Source organism: Chiroxiphia lanceolata, chromosome 9, assembly GCF_009829145.1.
Source record: "Chiroxiphia lanceolata isolate bChiLan1 chromosome 9, bChiLan1.pri, whole genome shotgun sequence".
Classification (NCBI taxonomy): domain Eukaryota; kingdom Metazoa; phylum Chordata; class Aves; order Passeriformes; family Pipridae; genus Chiroxiphia; species Chiroxiphia lanceolata.
Genome location: NC_045645.1, coordinates 16,685,438 through 16,704,252, shown reverse-complemented (window position 1 = coordinate 16,704,252; position 18,815 = coordinate 16,685,438). Strand labels below are relative to the sequence as shown.

At 39.5% G+C, this 18,815-nt stretch overlaps 1 protein-coding gene across 5 annotated transcripts in view; it reads left to right on the top strand.

The window, feature by feature from the left end:
* TGFBR3 (transforming growth factor beta receptor 3) overlaps positions 1-18,481 on the top strand; it is a 137,839-nt gene extending 119,358 nt beyond the window's left edge. For 3 of the 5 annotated variants that reach the window (XM_032696105.1, XM_032696107.1, XM_032696106.1), the window contains 8 exons: positions 37-186; positions 1,690-1,821; positions 2,082-2,249; positions 4,883-5,182; positions 5,939-6,056; positions 9,759-9,794; positions 11,794-11,901; positions 18,217-18,335. In XM_032696105.1, the coding sequence (XP_032551996.1) occupies positions 37-186; positions 1,690-1,821; positions 2,082-2,249; positions 4,883-5,182; positions 5,939-6,056; positions 9,759-9,794; positions 11,794-11,901; positions 18,217-18,335 (1,131 nt within the window). Of the gene's footprint in view, positions 1-36; positions 187-1,689; positions 1,822-2,081; positions 2,250-4,882; positions 5,183-5,938; positions 6,057-9,758; positions 9,795-11,793; positions 11,902-18,216 lie in introns of all 5 variants that reach the window. The other 2 variants (XM_032696109.1, XM_032696108.1) reach the window with 1 other exon arrangement.
* The last annotated feature ends 334 nt before the right edge of the window (positions 18,482-18,815 follow it).

Genomic DNA, 18,815 nt, shown 5'->3' with positions numbered 1-18,815 from the left:
TGTGTTTCAGTCACTTACAAAGCATCTTTGTTTCAGGCCAGTGGCTACACCCGGACAGAGCTCTCGCTGCTGGATCACTCTTGCAAAGCCAGGATGAATGGCACCCATTTCATTTTGGAGTCTGCACTGAACAAATGTGGGACTCGGACAGCATATATCTTGAACAAGATTGTTTATTTTAACTCTGTGAGTATTTTACAAAGAGGATCCACCTTCTGCACTGCACATCATAGTAGTACAAGGAAGCTGTTGCAGTTAGCTTTAGTCTTAGCAAAAAGGAGGCATCCTGATCTTTTTCTGTCTAACTCAAATCTCATTGCAGCCACAGTCCCTGTATTCATGGAGGCATGAAGGCTTCATATTCAGGGTGCTCCTGTGGTCAGATAGTATCCTGAAGGAAATTATGCACACTTCTCCTTTAGAATTTGAATCTGTCTGTTGATGTACATGATGAAGGGACTCTTGGGTACTTGCATATAAGTGATGATGCAAAGGAGCACAGTTAGGTTGTAAGTGACTGCTTCCAGACTGGCTCAGCTTATGAGCCTGAGTGCAGTGCAGCTAATCTGGGTTGGAAAGTAGTGACACATTTCTTCTTACTGAGCTTTCCAGTACATAGAATAACCTTGGCAAATGATAGAAAGCCTGTGGTCCAACCCAAACACAGCTAAGACAATCTGATCTGACCTTGCCTGGTTACAACTGTTCTATACTGGTGAGCTGGTAGCACCTAACTTTAGAAACAGTCCCAAACGAGCACTGTGGATAGAATCATCGGCAGACTGCAGAGCAGCGTGTGTCTGGAGCTAAATACTGTCATTGTCCCTGTGTTCTATTATGACCCAAACTAAAACAGTCATTTACCTCTTCTCTTTTCTCTATCACCTCTTTTAGTAGTCTTGGCTACACACTTGAACTCCAAAACCCATATGGTATTTTTCAGAATTTGGTAGAATTTCTCCTGAAAAATAAACACCCAGCAGTGGAGTGTCAAAAGGTGTGTATATGCCACTTTTTAGCAGTTACTCTATGTCCAGGAAAACAAAGGTGAAGTCCTGGAAGGGGGGGAACTAGCTGAGGACCCACAAGGCATACTGAAGCAGAGTGCAGAACATTGGAAAACAAAACCAGGAATTTGTAGGTGAAGTAATGGATAAGTGTGCAAAGGATTAAAAAAAAAGGTTGGAATTCAGTACAAATTCAGTGAAAAACAAGGGGAAAATGAAGAAGGGACATAATGTTTTTTGGGTTTATGTCTCTGGAAAAAAAAATGCAAGTGACAGAGGAGAAAATCCTGTAATAACCCTAACACTTCTAGTGATTTTTCCTGAGTGCCTTAAGGAAAACTATAAGTTGCAAAAAATCACTTTAGAAAGCCATCTCCTTTTTCAGTGTTGGTTATAGAAATACCAGAAATAGAACAGAAATGCTAGGCTGCTCATTCAGACACCAACACCCAGATTGGTGTCATCGCTGGCTCTGAATTCTGGAAAAAAACTAAGGAGCATTCTTGAAATGCAAGCTACATGTCCTACATGCTCAGCACAATGCTGTTTAAGACATGCTTTCACTATCTGCTTAGCTGGTGCTCTTCTTTTGGCCTTTGCATTGTTCTGAAGAGAGAAGAAAATAACCATGAGAGTGCTCAGTTATATCTAATCTAATTTGTTTGCAATATCTTTTGAGCAGATTGTCATTCAGCTGTCATCACCAGCTGAAGGCAGCGGCTTTGATGATGATGACATGGAATCAGGTGATAATGGATTTCCAGGGGATGCTGATGAGGGAGACGTTTCTTTCTCAAGCTGGCCTGAAATAGCGGTATGTTACTCTCAGTTTGCACCTGCCAATAAAGAAATACCTATTGTAATAGGCATTCCAGATAAATTACATTAATTGTATAGAAATTAATTTGTCTTTTAACACATTTCTTCTCACTACTGTTTCTTATGACCCTGTTGAAGATTTACACTAAGTGGTTGGAACATGGAGGGGCCTGTATTGCACACACTGAATTTGCCCTTATCCAGCTACCACTCCTGACTCAGGATGTTATTGTATTTTTTTTTTTTTCATTTCAGTTTAATTGCACACTGCACCAGCCAGAGGATGACAGAGGCATATTCTGGCCTCCTGAACCACACATCACCAATGTTACCTTCAACATGGAGCTGTACAAAACAGATTTGTTCCTTGCTCCCTCCCAAGGACTCTTCTCTGTTGCTGAGAATGGGCCGATACATGTAGAGGTAACAAGTTGAAAAAGGCTTTCAAACTAACAGAAGCATTTTGCAAGGCCATGAAATTGAGCCAAATCTGTTGTCAGTTGAAGGGTTTGGGGCAGTTGGTTTAGGCAGGCAGGTAGCTACTGTGGTGGCTGCAGAGAACAGAAACTGTGGGATAAGAAGTAGGACAATATTTTGGGTAAAAACCAAAGGATTCTTGCAAAATGGATGAATTTTTCTTACAAGGTAAATCGGTGATTCTTGCCAAATCTGCTTTTCTGTGCAGAACTTAAAAGTGTCTCTGGGCTCTTGCTCTGAACTGGCATGTCCTGATGAAGACTTCAGGGTTCATTATATTTGGTAGTAGATCTGAACCTCATCTGAAAGATGTAGACGTGCAAAAAATTATTACAAGTGTGTGTCTTTCATATGCTAGCATTCTCAGGTTTCACCGTTAGTACAGGTTCTGAGCTCTCTCCAGTTCACTTAAAAACATCAGTTACAATCCTTTTGAATGCTGCCACACAAGGATCTACCAGATTTAGATAAGAAAGACTAAAGCAAAATCAACAGCCCTTGACTTCAGGTGTGTTTTGCACATGATAATATTTCCATGTGTTGTTCCTCATCTGGGAATTTCAAACTAATACAGTCAGTATTTCTAAATATAGCCATGTGTACAGAATTTTGGATTTTGCAAATAATGGTAGGCATTAATAAATACAAGTTTGGCAGTGAAGAAGTATCAGTAGTTCATAGATGAGTAAATTACCAGGTGTGAACTATGGGCTTATAAGACCAAGAGTATATTTACTGAATTAGTTCTGTGCCATATTTCTCTTGCCCAAGGTAGTTCCTCTTTGTGAGTCCATGTTGCACATGATAAGCACAGTCTGACATTGGTGCAGTTTTTCTTCATATCAGTGTGTTGTGTCTCTTCCTTGTTCTCTACCCAGTGAAAAGAGTTTAAGATAGTTGAAGCAAAAAGAAAGTATGTCACACTCTATTAAGAATATGTTTATAAAAGACACTTCTCTTTTTTTCATTTGGATAAAACTGTCTGCTTCCTTCAGTGATCTGAGATGAATCCCCCTGGCTCCGAGCCCTGTGGATTTGTCTGGTTCTGTAGCTGTTTATTCAGACAGATGTTCTGATTTCTTCATCACCTGTCCTGGCAGAAGCCTTTTTTTTCTGTTTTTCCTTCTTGTGTGTTGAAAAATGTATCAGTTTTGAACTTCTCTGACTCCATTTTTTTAACGGACTCAGATAATTTTTTTTGCTTTTTTGTTTCTATTTTGCATTTTTTATTAACAAATATATTTGGGGGGGTTGATAAATAGATCATAATCAGTAAGAACTCTATCTCCCTTTTCCTTGTCTGCTAAAGATTTTTTTCGTGTTTGAATATTTTGGGGTTTTTTTTTCTTCTCTGCTGTCATTTTCTCACCTTCCTCCTGTAGTTCTTTTCTTTCCTTGAGATATCATTCATCGTTTTATTTAATGAACTGTAGTATGCCTGTCCCCCTTTCCATAATCTCTTTTTTAACTAATTTACACCAGCAGCTTGTTTCCTGTCAGTACTTACGGCTGACTTTCATTTATCCATCTTTATTTTTGTTCTTTTTGGAAGATGGTCTTTCTTGCTTAGAAAATCCCTTGCACATCCCTTCATCTCCAGTTTGATTGCTGCTCACGCAAAGGAGAGAAAAAATGAGAAATGCCTTTATTCACAGCAAAACTCATAGCATTCAAAAATTACTGCACAAACTACAGAGTTTGGCAGGCTCTTCCTTAAAGATACATGAGGCACATATGGATTAAGTACACAGATAAGGCACATTTCTTCTAAGAAGCAAATTATTTCTTGTGGAACTGTTTCATTGGGCAGTGTTAATGGTTAGAAACAATGCTTCTGTTGTTTACTAAGAGCAACACGGCTCATTTGTTACAAATTCCATTTTTTTTTTCCTCTAATTATTCTGTAGCATTTGTTGTCTGCATTCCAGCCCAGCTGAGCAACATCAGGGCCTCGGAAGTTTGCAGTCTTAATTATTTTTCATAAAAGAATATGAATTTCCAACTTACAGTAAACTGAAAGGATCCTTTCACAAGAAATTATGGCTTTTTAGGAGGCTCCCTCAACCCCCCAGTCCAGGAATGCCACCCACACGTCAGACCATGACCTCTTCTCTGCCTTTGCATTCCTGTCATGGCTGGGGGTGGGTTCTCTGTGTCTGTTGCTTTTGTATTTTTCCTTTTTCATTATAGTTTCAAACAGATACAAAGGTATGGAATTAGTGATTGACTTCCATCCAGCTCTGTCACAGCGTGTGTGTCTAAGGGAAGCAGTGCCATTTCAGGTGGCAGTCGCAGTCATTAACTGTGTGTCTCGGCTGGGCTGGGTTTTTCATCTGCTTTCAGGAAGATAAGAGATTGCTGTATTTATGCACGGTTATGCTATTAAACAGCTGCTGATTTTGAAACCACAGATTTTCTGTCTCTCAGTTTGACAGTCTACTCTTAACATTTAGCCTTCAAAATAGTTCAGGTTGGAAATGGCACTGGAAAACTGCTTTAAAAATTGTTGAAAATATTAATGAAATGTGAACTAAAAATGTCATTTCTGAGATCTTACTGTCTCTTTCTTTTTAATGCAGGTGTCTCTGACTAAAGCTGACAGATCCTTGGGCTTTGCCATTCAAACATGCTTTGTTTCCCCGTTTTCAAATCCAGATAGAATGTCTGACTATACCATTATAGAAAACATTTGTCCTAAAGATGAATCTGTTAAATTCTACAGTACTGAGAAGGTGAACTTTCCAATACCACATGCACAGAGGGACAAAAAAAGATTTAGCTTTGTGTTTAAACCAATGTTCAACATCTCACTACTCTTTCTTCACTGCGAATTGACTTTGTGTACAAATAAAGACAAAGATGCTCAAGGACTGCCAAAGGTCAGTAATTTATAAAGTTAAATCTTATGATTTAGATGAAAATAAGGTATTTTTCTCATCTGACCTCTGAAGTGAATAAATGGTTTTCTGTGGAATTGATGTAATAAACATGGTATCTCTAGGCTCAGGATTTTAATAGAGAAGAGTTAGTATACTATGCATTTTGACTACATGATTTACAGTTTCTGTTTAAATTTCATTGGATGGTTACGAATAGAAATTGCTTTTTATTACACAAGTGGTTCAGGTTGATCTTTGCCCTCCATATCACATCCATATCCAAAGCACAAACAATGTTAGCTTCAATTTCCAAAGCCGTGCATCATATAGGTTAATATTGTAATCTGATTGCTACAAAAGAGAATTGCCAAATTTTGCTTTATAACTAATGGAAATGTATATAAATTAGTTGTTAAAGAATGTATTCTAAGAGTTTGGAATTTATTTTTAATTTGGGGTTTATACACATTTCACTTAAAATGTGTTTTTTAAAAATGATTTGTCATTGTTCATTAACACATGTTGGTGGCTACAGTTTTGGCTACCAGATTTTTAGAAAAAAAAATTATCCTGAAATAAAATAATTACCTCCATTTAAGTTTAATAGTAACAGTCTCATAAAGGTTAGAGAATCTTTAACGAAGGCAGAGGTTGCATCCTGAAATACAGCTCATTACCTTTGCTAGTACATTACATGGGGGTTGTTTGGAGGTTCTTGACAAACAGAACCTCACACACTGTTCTTTCCACTTGCAGTGCATTCCTCCTGATGAAGCTTGCACCTCTCTCAATGTGGATATGATCTTGGCCATGATGCACAACAAGAAAACCTTCACCAAGCCCCTTGTAATAACACATGAAGGAAAACAAGAAGGTATGAAAATGAGCTTGAACTCTTTATTAAAGCTATATATATTATATTGTATAACATACAGGGGCTTGAAATAAGGGAGTGCTCCAAGTATATGGCATTGTGTAATCTTATGGTGATACTGTGTCTGTAAGATGTTACTTGTTTAGACATTTCCCTGGCAGCAGTCACCATGGCAGTTTGTTGCTGTTTTCTAATTGTATTGATCTCTGGACATGTGATTTTGCCAGGCATAGAGAAAGGAATGCTGTGCTGGGGTTTGGAATATGAATGCAGCAGTAGCATCTGCAGCAACCTTGTTGCCCAGAGATCAAAGGCAGTGCTTTGCTCCCTACTTTATAATTTATTTATTGTGCTTGTAAATATAAATTTAGGAATAACAACAGTGGAATTACAAAGTATTGAGGGTGCTAAAGCCTGATAAGTTTGTAAAGCAGAAAGGTGGCCACTGGAGACTCATTAGACAGTTAAACTATTAAGAGCAAAAGATGAGATGCACAAAGGTGCTCCACTTTGGTGGGACTTGTTTGATTATGTAATCTGTATTGCAAGAAAGTGAGTGTGGTTAGTAACTGATTGAAGGATTTGGAGAAGCTGAATCAAAATGTTCCAATAGTGTCCAAGGGCTGTTTGACCTTTGGAATGCTTTTTGGGGAGCATCAAAAAGATGGGGATCAGAAGTCCTTTAACCTCCATTGTACAGTGCATACTTTTTAGTCTTCCAACAATTTAAAGTACCGTACAGCATTGCTAGGGGACACAAGCAACAACTGCTTCTGTCTAACTCTGCAAGTCAGCTCATATTTAGTTTTGGAGGGTTTTTTATGAATTTGTTAATACAGATCAAATCCACTATGAATTAAAGGTGAATATTTGATCTGTCACTTAAAACTGTGCTTTGGGCCTGATTCTGTGCTTTATTTTTGCTCAACTCATTTTACTTCAGTGGGCTTTCTATTGGGAGTGAGTAAATCCTGCAACTGAAATTCAGCTTTCAATAAACAGAGTCGTACTCTGAGCTCTCTTGCCCTTGTGATGTGTGGAGCATTGTGCGCAGCTCCCATCTTGGGCTGCGCTCAGAATGTTGTCTTTGTCAGAGGCACAAGGTCTTAGTGTGCAAAGACAAGCTAAATTTATAAAGATTAGTTACAAGACAACAGCGTGATAGAGTATTTCGTTGCATTGTGGATGATTTACTCTAATTGTGGGATGTTTGGTGGAAATCTCCCCAGCATATCCCAGCTTTCAGACATAATACAGAGTGGCTCATTAACAACATAGCTTTGTTGGTGTGCAGTTGTCCTGCAGTGAATCAAGCAACCCCTTTCTTAAAGCCAAATGCCGTGTTGGCCAATATGTGAACCTAAGATTTGAAGAAATTATATCACGTTACTGAACAGTAGAATTTACCTCTCAGAGGTGGTGTTCTTCATTTTCTTTAACATGAACAGACCAGCTTTCACTGTTATAAACCATACTGTGTGAGGTGCTGCCACTGGATCTGCTCAGCAAGCCACTTGTGAAAGTTAAGTGCTTGACGTTTCAAAAGTCAGAACAAACTGGTTGTTGCAAAAGTGTCTTTTATTCTCTTCAGACATAAGTTTATAACTGTCATTGACTGTACTAGAAACCACAATGGTATAGCCAAATGAGAATAACTCTTCCTTCTCTCCTAATTTTGTTATTTACTAATATAACTGTTAGTTATATTATTACACTAGATCCCAGTGGAAGTGTCTAAAACCTTAACTCCATGCCATGTTCTTTCCCTTTGCATTCCTACATTTCACACACATGCTCTCTCCCACTTCAATGAAAGGCATATGGATGGCCATTTAAATGATAGGAATTACATGTTCTTCTGTTGAAATAATCTACCACTGTCATTGTTCAGACTTTTCCTAAAGCGTGGAAACTTCAGATAAGTATTTCTACTGCAAAAGGAGACAGGTCATAGAAAGGAGGTCAAGTGGGCAACTAACAAGTGCCTCTGTCCTACAAAGATATAGAAAATTACAATAATTCTAAAGGCTGGTTGCTCTTGTTTTTAAATTAGATGTTTTTTGTGGACCTCAAGGATTCTCACTGCTTCTGAATTGCTCTGAGCGAACCACAATAAAGTACATGTAAGAACTGGATGACTGAAGTGAATTGATAATGGGCTACACAGCTTATCATTAACAGATTTCATATTCTCTGTAGAGAAGCCAGTGATAGAAAGAGCATGGAAAATTCATTTTCCTCTCAGCTTAAAAGGAATTTTTTTGGCACTTGGGATATGCTAGTGGAGTGTTTGGACAATCTGATAGTGCCCTTACCCATGTTTGTACTTTTCATTGCTCCTTGGTTTCAGTCCAGCCCTCCTCACAAATCTTACATTCAGTTATACTGTTGGTGTTATGTTTTTTTGATTTTCCAGCTTATTTGTGAATGCACACCCAGACACCCACACACCCCTCTGTGCTCTCACCTGTTTCTTACTTCTGTTTCACCTGTTTCCTATCATCTGCCAAGAGATACTCATGTGTTAGAACAAGAGTCAACAATACAGTTTAAGAATAAAATGCTTTTTTGGATTTTGTATTCACGTGTCTCACGTCTCAGAGCCTACTGGTCTAAAGGATATTGCTGGAAGTTTAGCACTGCCGTCTGGGTTTTAGAAGTTAGAAGCATAGTCTTGGTTTAAGAACACTTAAAATAAATAAATATATTTATTTTCAAGGTTTTTTGCGCTGCTGTGTTTGCATAACAGTTAAACTATTTTTTTTTCAGTTACTAAAGATACAAAAAAAAGTATTGAATCAAATCCTTTTACATCTGTTGCACTGAACATAGTCAGATAGGTTGGAATTTAAATGAGACCCCTGAGTTACTGGACAATCCAGTATCAAACTGCAGCTAACCAAACAGGTCCTTGGGTCTGAAGCCAGAATCTCTAGGTCTTCTGCTTGAGGTGACATTCTTGGAGAAAGATAAGAGAAGCCAGTTCAGCAAAAGAAGGGAAAATTCTTCATTTTTTAAACACTTGTTTACTTGTCTCTTTCTGTTACATGCTGATAATGATGATGATATTTGATGTTCTTGCCAAGAATAATAGCTTTGATACAATAGCTATGATCTTTCAATTCTTATATATAATTAAAAAACCAAACCAAAAAACCCACACAACTTTCAAGACTACCAAGTAGGACTCAGGAAAATGAATGAATCAATACATATTCATGCAATTTGGACAAAGTAGTGTGTATTCTGCCATAAAATCAGTATTCTTTAGAAGTGATAGCCAGTGTTTGACTTTTTTTGTCCCTGTGATTTAGCATGCTGGTATCTCCTGTTTGGGACTAGTGAGTAGTCAGATGAATGTAGTCACCTTTAAAACAGCCTTCCACATAAGAGTAGCTAGAGTTACTGTGGATCAGACCTGGTGACATCTGAGTTGGGAAAGGTTGCACTGTACTTGCCAGCAAAATATATGATGTATGAACGATACCGTAGATAGGGTCCCTTGAGGAATAATTGTTATATGAATAGAATTTTTCTGAGATAAGTGAGATTATTGAATTTGGGATGATTTTCCTGAAATTCCTGGTTTGTAAAAATTACAATTAATGTTTTTCTGTCGGATCAGAACCTGCATAGGCTGTATGTGGAACTCTATCTGATTAATGTTTTGTGGATTTTGTTTGTTTTTTTGTTTTAAATTAGATCCTTCCCTTCCAAAGCCAAATGTGAGACAGCCACGTAAGTAACTCTTAAACCAATCCCTTTAAAGCTTTAAATATTTGTCTATAAAGCATTAGATAAATTAAAATTATCTTCAAGCTTTGTGAGTGTGTATGTGTATAATTCTGAAACAGAACATAATTCTGACTCAGTTGCTGATTGAGAGGTTCCCATCAGCATTTAGAGAGAATGGCTGTGACTTTTGATGTATGTGATAATCAAATTTGGGAAAACACCGTTGAGAGTCTCAGCCTTAGCAAGTTCATTTGCTGATATGTGTGCATTATTTCCCCCTTCTCTGATGAGGCCACTGCTTCCCAATACCCGTGTTTGAGCAACAAAGATCCTGTAGAGCTTCTGTGTCCTAAATATGTCCTATTCCAAACCTCACTCACTGCAGCTGGCCACATCCCCAGTTACTCTGGCACCAGCACTTACGTGCTGTAGATGAGATCACTGACTTGATATGGATTAATTTCTTTGGTTTTTCTGTTGTCTTGGTGTAGTGAATTAATCAGGGTCTATTAATGACCCAGAAAAGGAGCAGCACTGGAAGGCAATAATAAACAGGAAGGTACAGATGATTTGCAGCCAAAAGCAAGAATGAATGGAGAAAAGGGAATTTAGAAGAGGAAGTGCAAAGAAGGTTTTTTCCTCTGTTCCTGTCCCTATGCCTTCAAGACTAAATTTGCTCAAAATAACAAGGGCAATGAGAAATTATGCTTCTGCCACTTCTCCATGGGACTTTCTTCTCTCCACTAAGTTTCCTCCTAAGAGGAGAGGACACTGGCTGGTGCCTGGTGGAAAAAACAGTTGTGTTTAGGAGAGTTTTTTCTGTTTGCATTTAAAATGACTGAAAGTATCCAGAGAAACCAGAAATAGCCTCATGGAAGAAATGAGAGAAGAACCTTCTAAGCCATTATATGTCAGGTGTTGCGTATGCAAACTAGGTCACAGGTACCCAGAAATGGGTCCTGAAGGCCCTTGCCAACAGGAACTGCTGGAGAAGACATTTGTCAAAGGAGGATAGGAGATGTCCTTAGGGACATCTGCTGGGTGCAGGATTGTGTAAAGTGAGGGTGTTGGTTGTATTCTGAGAACTGAAAATTCCACTCAAGGATACTACTGAGATCCAGTCAGCTCATTTCCTGGCCCGAGTAGTCAGTAAAATTCACTGTCCTAAGCCATTTTGTGCACTGGGAGACATTAAAAGTACTAAAACTAAAAATCAGTTTTGTAAGAAGAAATTTTCCCAAATGATTGCTGAAAGAGTGATTATTATTTTTGAAGTATTTCTAATTACCAAAAACAAAAACACAGAAGCCAAAAGTTTTTCTGTTTGGATGGTCAGCATTAGGGGGCAACACATCCAGGGGCCAGATGTTGTTACCCTTGAAATGGTCCTACAAAAGGGCCTCTCCCCTAGAAAGTGATTTGCATGTGTGTGTGTGTGTTTCTATTTTTGTGTTCTGGAATTAATTTTAGTTATTGAAAGCATTGCCAAATGTGAAAAACAATTGCTTCTATTTATGTTTTTGCTGACTTTTTGCTGGCATCTCTTCCCTCTTAACAGCAGTTCCGTTCTCCACCTAGATTTCAGACTGAACTTGCAGGAGATGTAGGGGAAAGCTTGCTTAGGCCATTTAAATGAAAAGCATCTTCTGCCAAAAATATCTGCCTTTTTAAAACACTTTTAAGATAAATGAATATTTAATTGAAAGCAAGTTATTAACAGCCAACTGAAAATGCTTAATTTTTGCAACGCTTTCCAGATTGGGGTGTGCTGACCTGATGTTTTGCTTTGTGATGTGGAACAGTTAGCTGACCTGAAGCCACTCTCTGAAAGCTTCCCTTTTATTTCCTTGATGCAAATTTGCTAGTCTGTTCCTTAAAATGGTGCTTAATTAACTATGAATTTTTAAAAAACTCTCCCATGAAAGTGTAAGGGTGTATTTTTGTAAAACGGCATCTGCCACTGATAATGAAAAGTCCTTGTGTTATGTGTGTTTGCCTTTAGCTGTGTTCTACGGGCTGGACACGCTGACTGTGGTGGGCATTGCCTTTGCAGCCTTTGTGATCGGGGCCCTGCTGACGGGAGCGCTCTGGTTCATCTACTCTCGCACAGGTGAGTACGGGGCTCTCACAGAGCTCAGGGCAGGTCATGCAGCAGGAAACGTGGTGTGGTCTGCAGGGGAGGGAGGGGAGACAGCAATGGCTGTCCTGGGCTTTTTTATTTTTTGCCCTCTCCTCTTAACTAGGGAGTTTTCCAGCAGCTCCTCCTGTGAGCCTGTATTGTGTATCGACCAATTGATACCCGCCCTTCCCTACAGGGAAATGTTACACATTATGATTTAAAATTTGCTAAAATAATTTTAAATGTGAATCTTGAAAACTCACATGGGACACAAGTAAAACTCTGAGTATTCATGGTTTATGCATTAGCATTAGTAGCATCTCTGTATTTGAAATTTAGTTAACATTTCAGTTAATGGATCCTTTTTGGTTCCCATACTGCTTTTTAAAAATTTTTTTGCAGTTACTTCATTAGACCAATGTGTATAAGGAGTGGGCCAAATGGTTAAGTGAATGCCTTATTTACATAGACATACTCTGAATATAACTAAACTTGAAAATTTTTCTTGGGCCTTGATTACCTGAAATTTTTGCCACAATTATTTATTCCTCCATTCTTCAACTATTACATTCAATTGGTAGAAGTCATGTGTAATCTTACTTAACTGTGCCCAAACAAATAATCAGGAATGTGCCTGAATTTGGTGCAGCCTTTATGCATAGATAATTTTCCAGTATCTCCTCAGAATTTTTTCCCATACTAAACTAAGTTTGCAGAAATAGAATACTCTGTTGGAAGAAGAGGGAGTTTTGAGAGCTTTCTGTTGCATGTCATCTGCAAGATGGTACAAAGACTGGACACTGATGGAGCCATCATGATTTCCAGCACATGGCCTTGGCTGCTTGTGGATTATGGAGTGTCTCAGGATTCCTAGAGCATGCTCTACTCCCAGCTACTTCTACTTTTAACCTCATAAGACCCTACCAAGACCTCTGGGAGGAGGGGAAAATGAGAAATCAATTACTCCAAACCTGTGCAACTCTATAGCAGTGGAATTTGCCTGTAGCCCACTACAGGGTGTTGGGTTTTTTGGCATCCAAAAACTATTTAGGAGAGAGAGTCTGGCCCTGTTGGGTCAGAGCTCCTGTAAATATTATGACCCAGGAGCTTATGTTAATTTGGAAAAAAAAAAACCTGTGGGCTTTTTTCCAGTTGGCAGTACAACAATTTTATATAAGCAGTTTAATGCTTCTCAGTGCATCAGCTGTGTATGAAACTTGTTTGGAATTGGGGCAAATGTGGAAAATTTAAAGTTTGTGATAATATGTATAAATTGTATAATCCTGTCTCCTATACTACTGAAACATTGTGGAAGAAAAGTAAACATAATTTCAGTGAGTAAATATATAAGTTAAGAAGGTAATTTCCACAGGTAACCTTTATTAACAAAAAAAAATTAAAACAACTCTTAAATTAATATATTTGGTCCTGCGTTTGTGGAAGTTCAATCTCTGTTCATATACAGAACCTCTATAGACACAAGCTGTGTGTCTGTAGTCGAGGAACACTGGGAATCCAACATGAGAAATCTTTCAGCAACAATAGAACTTGGACCAATCCCATTAAGAGTTATATTAACAAAGTATATCAGTCATAGTGACCACATACAGAGGGGGCAACTGCTCTGGCTTTGTGTTTGAGAGATGAAAAAAGTGGAGAAAAAGGCCAGAAATAAAGTAATAAATGAAAATAGAAGAAAGGACAGGGACACTGTAACGCATCAGATTACAGAATCACAGAAATTATAAAAATTATGCAGGAAGTTATCTGGTTCAGATTTTCAAAGAATTGTGAAAGTGAACCTATGTTCCTGTGCACATAATTTTTGTGCACGTAGTATCTTGTATCTGCAAAGGACAACTTGCAACACAGTGCAGCCAAGGTTCTGGCAGGGACAGTCTCTTAAGAGGGCAACTGCTGAGGCAGACAAGATAATCCAGCTGCAGTGGAAACATTTTAGAGCTGGCTGCAGACTTCTATTAACACAAGGAGGGGGGAAAAAAAGATAATCTAAATTTCATCTACAGAGTGACTGTCTTTTGCCATTAGAGAATTTAGGCATTGCTGAATATTTTTCTGATATCTCATCTTTTGTTGCAAGTAGTACTGGGTTTCTAACACATGATTTAGACCAAAGGTTGGAAAATATGAGTTCATTCTAAAAAGGTATGTTGCTGATACTCAGAGCACAGATAAAAGCTACTGGTGGTAGAGAATGGCAACTTGGGATGTGTGAAGTAAGGTGTTTTTATTGCTGTAGTGCTGTATGCAATGCAGCAAAAGGCCACCTTTTTGCCAGTAAGGAGATTTACCAATACACTTTTATCAGTATGTCTCTGCTGGTAACAGTGTTACATGAATGAGCTCTTTTGTTCTCTTGGTGGGCCATTAACATTAAAACCTCAAACAAGAGATAGCCGAAGGGAACTCCAAAACAGGTAGAAGTTAATCTCCAGCTGTTGAACAAGGATTGTTGTGTGGAGTTTTTTCATGTAGGTCTTTTGCTGAGTTCAGTCATGAAAAATTTCTGCTAAAGCATCAAAACTGTGCTTCAGAATACACTAGATTTTCTGAAACAAGTCAGCGTGGAGTACAAATGTTCTAAGATACATGGGTAGTAAGAAAAGAGAGAGAGAAAGCTAATATTAGAACAGCAGAGGAGGAATTTTAGCTGACTTTTCTGCAAAAGGACTCCATACTTTTGATCCTTCTTTTAGTCAGTTAAAGGACGAGAAAGGTGTTGGTCCTGCCTGGAGAAGACCCAAGGACAAATGGAGATAGCAGGGATTTGCCACAATTAACCCCATTTATCTGAGGATCTTATGTAGAAGCAAAAATTTTGCATGGATGCAGAAACCCTTCAAAATTTAACCATATAAATATGTATCAATGTAATAACTGCCTTAATAGGGATAATTGAGTATTTTAGGAAAGGACATGCACAAGTCTGATTAGTTAATGAGAGCGTTAAACCTTGTAAACTGTGTTAGAGAACATCTGTCCCTGTGTTCTCTTAGGAAGCGCACTTTCCTCCTTCAGGCAGTGTTGCAAGTTGAGAGGATAAACTGTTCCAAAATCCGAGAAGTTAAAAGCGTCCCTCCTCCCCCACTTCTCCCTTTTTTTATGGGATCTGATTTAAAGTAAACTGACATAGCAACCAATTATATTTGGCAAATGGAGATAGAAAAGCAAACATTCAGACTTCCTGGACAGGGAGTACAACTGGCAGCTTTCCTAAGTGTGAATAATAAAGTGCGTGTTGTTGCATTCAGATGGGTAAAAGCTTGTTTACTGTCAATAGATGAAACATGTCCATTCTGAGCAGTTCTGGTTCGGTAACATGAGATACATGAAGCTGTTTACATGAAAAAGACAGATGGAGAATGCCTCTTTGGTGATAGTTTACATTTCTTTACATCCTTTTCTTGAATATTCCCTTAAAGAAAGCTTTTCTACAGTTAGCTAGGTGTTGAGGAAATAAAATACAGGAAAAATCATCCAGTCCAGATGTAGTTGCTAGGCTGTGTTTGTGTCATCACTGTGATTTGGATTTTTTTTTTCCTTGAGGACATTGAGAATTTGTTATTGTTCAACAAGTGATTGTGATATATTGTGGTATATCAGAGCTGCTGATTGCGCTCTAGAAATGAGGTCCTGTGCAGGCCATTGAATTACAGTGGAAGGAAGGAGTCTTCCAACCCAAACAGAAGGGAAGGTACCTCCTAGGACACTTTACAGAGGAGGCGGGAGGGGAGAGTGAGCCATTGGGCTTGTACAGGGACTCTGGCATTGTGCTTTCTCTTTGCCATAAAATGAAAACAACATGTGTTTAGCTTATAAATGAATTTATGGTTAAATGTGTACAGATCGTGTTGATGTGCTGAGGCTGACCAACGCTGTGTGTTACCATGTGGTTTGTAAACTGGGTGGCAGCAGAGCTGTGGGGAGAGAGGCGGAGGCCAGGGGCCCTGCCGGGGGAGCGCAGCGGCCGCCCTTCCTCTGCACTGCCCGAGCGGCTTCTCCTGCGGCTGGGGATGGGGGTTTGCCACCTCCCCTCACTGCTTTCTGATGTTTGTGTTCCCTTGTTTTGTTTTAATGAAAGGGAGTTTGCTTGTCACTGCCTTTATAAATATGTCCTGTAGTACAAAAGGAAGGAAGGCTTGTACACAAACAACTGAAGAAGGGAGCAAGTCAGGAGGGGAAGAAACATCCAAACAAGGCTTATGAAAGCTTTTACAGCACGATGACACAGACTTTGATTTGATACAGTTTATTCTGATTGGTTGCAAAGCCATTTCCAAAGCAAGTTAGAGCTGAAACTTGATTTATTTGCAGATGACTGGGGGCAGATTCTGACCTGCTGCCTATGAGCAGAAATTCACTGCTTGTGGATGAGCTGCATAGTTATTTGTTACACTGGGAAAAAGAGAATCAAACTCTGCTCACAATAGTAAATGCTGGACTGAACGCTGAATTTAAAAGCAAGATCCTCACCCTCTTTTTAAAAGTTTTTTTGGGCTCCTAGGCCATGTGGTTTAGTAGTTTAGTTTGTTGTTTTTTCTGTCCTGTCCCATCCCATCCCTTCTTTCCTCCCCATTCCTAAACCAGTGGGGTGTAGGGCAAGAGCTGTGCATTGTGGGGCCTTATGTGCACTTCAGCTGTGGCTGTGGCTTCAGCTTGCAGCATACCTGCTGGTTTCCATTACACAGAACACTTGCAACCTCTGCTGTGAGAAATCCTTAGACCTCCCTTGTTTGTAGCAGACCTCAGAATACTGAGCAGCCTGCAGAAGGATATTTTGTGGCCTGAGCCACAAAGCGTTAAAGGCACACTTCCTCTGCAGCCGCATTCCGAGGAGCTTGAGCTCTGGCAGCTGGGCAGCAGCACACAGGGCAGGGGGATGTGCCAGAGCAGCTCCTCCGGGAGGAAGCTGTCTCGTCCCTGCACTGTAACCCTCTGGATGCAGGCTGTGCCTCCAGCCTTCAACCTGTCACTGAAGCAATCACTGGGGAACAGGATCTCCAGCAAATCCTGAACATGGAAGAAAAACTGGGCTCTGCAGACCTGACCTGTGGCTTCAGGTTTTGGATAACACAGGATAATGTGAAGCAGGAGAGCTGCGTCACTACAAACTCATGAAGCAGGAGATGAGGCCTTTGATTTTTCCTAGTTGCTCCTACCCTTGATCCAGCAAAACATTTCTGTCTTGCTTTTTTACTGGGAAAGCAACCGTGCTGTTTCTGGCTGCCACAGGAGGTCTGCAGCTCAAGCAGCAGCAGTCTGACTGTGTTACTGTGCTGAGATCACAGGTTCACATCCTGAGAGATGAGCTCAAGGGAGGGGGCAGCTACAGTGCCCATTATATAAACTTAAGTTTTGCCATCTGTTTTGAAGAGACTATTTTGTAATATTGTACAGATTTGAGCACTGTAGCTTAAAAAATGCCACAGTTATGGTTTCCTACGTGGTCTCATTATGATCTTTTGGGCATTGACATAATGGCACAATTTTTACTTTCATGCTTAGTTGAGAGCCGAATTTTTCCCATGGAATCCCAGGCACAGGTGCAGAAGATGTATGAGGAGAGCAGACGGAAACCTAGGTTTTATCAGGAGCCATAAATCAGGCTTTAAATCCTAGTGCTTGTTTTGACAATCTAAATAACAGAGGGCTTTTAATTTATTGTCAGTAAACAATTGACAAGAAATAGTGAGACATGTTCTCGCTACAGATTTTAAGTGCTTCACATACTGTGGTAGCTATAGGGGAACTTCCTGCATTTTGTGTTAGGAGTAAATCAAGTCAAGCCTGTTGTTTTTCTGAATGAAGAAAACTGGCCATGTCTCAGGATATGTGGTATCCAGCTGATTGAAGGACACTGTCTTCAGCTCCACTTTTAGTAAATATGCTGCTCTATAAACTGGCATTAAAACTAAAGCCTGCATTTCATAGGCCTTTTTCCTGCAGATAGCAAAACTATAAAGTGGTCTGTAACAGGACCCATTGAGTGACAGCTGACAGTAGAAGGTAGACAGTGTCTATCTTAGCAGTTTCCATCAGCTGCTTTTAAAGTGCAAAACAGCACTATTGTTTTCCCCACATGCATAGCAATGTTAAGATGCCAAAGTCTAGTAGCATTTTCAACAATACTCTGTTTAAGGTCTGTCCCTCAATGTATTTACTGCATGGAAATACAGACCACCAAAAGAGGAAGACTGGGAAGGAGTGAATTGCTGTTTTCGATGACATTTAACGTTTTCAATTTCTCTTTTCTTGACCCCACCTTTTCTCTTCCCTTTCCTTCAGGGGAAACAACAGGAAGACAGCAGGTCCCCACGTCCCCACCGGCGTCCGAGAACAGCAGTGCAGCTCACAGCATTGGCAGCACACAGAGCACCCCCTGCTCCAGCAGCAGTGCCACCTAACCCGGGGGGACACAGCTGAGGAGCAACATAGGAGCACATAGGTTCCAAGGACTGTGTGTGGACATCAGCTTTTTAAAGTTAAAAGGGTTGTTTTGGTTGCTTCTGAAAAAAACAAGGAGGGATTTTTCTACAGGAGAAAAAAAAAAGACTGATTTTCTTTTGGGGAAGCCACTGTGTGTGTGAGTGTGTATATGAGCACACAATGCATGAGTGAACACAGCCTGTTGGATCTTGTTAGCATGTTATGCTACATGTGACAAAGCTACTAATTTTACAGTACTGCAACCCATTCTGGGGGTTTTTGGGCCCCTCAATGTGAAGTCTATGCCAGTTTGGAAAAATGCTGCTTTGTCTATTCAGTTTTTTTCTTTCCCTGAACCTTCTCATTGACACAAAGTATTCATTAAGGAAATTCAATCATAGAATCATAGAATGGTTTGGGTTGGAAGGGACCTTAAAGATCATCTAGCTACAAACCCC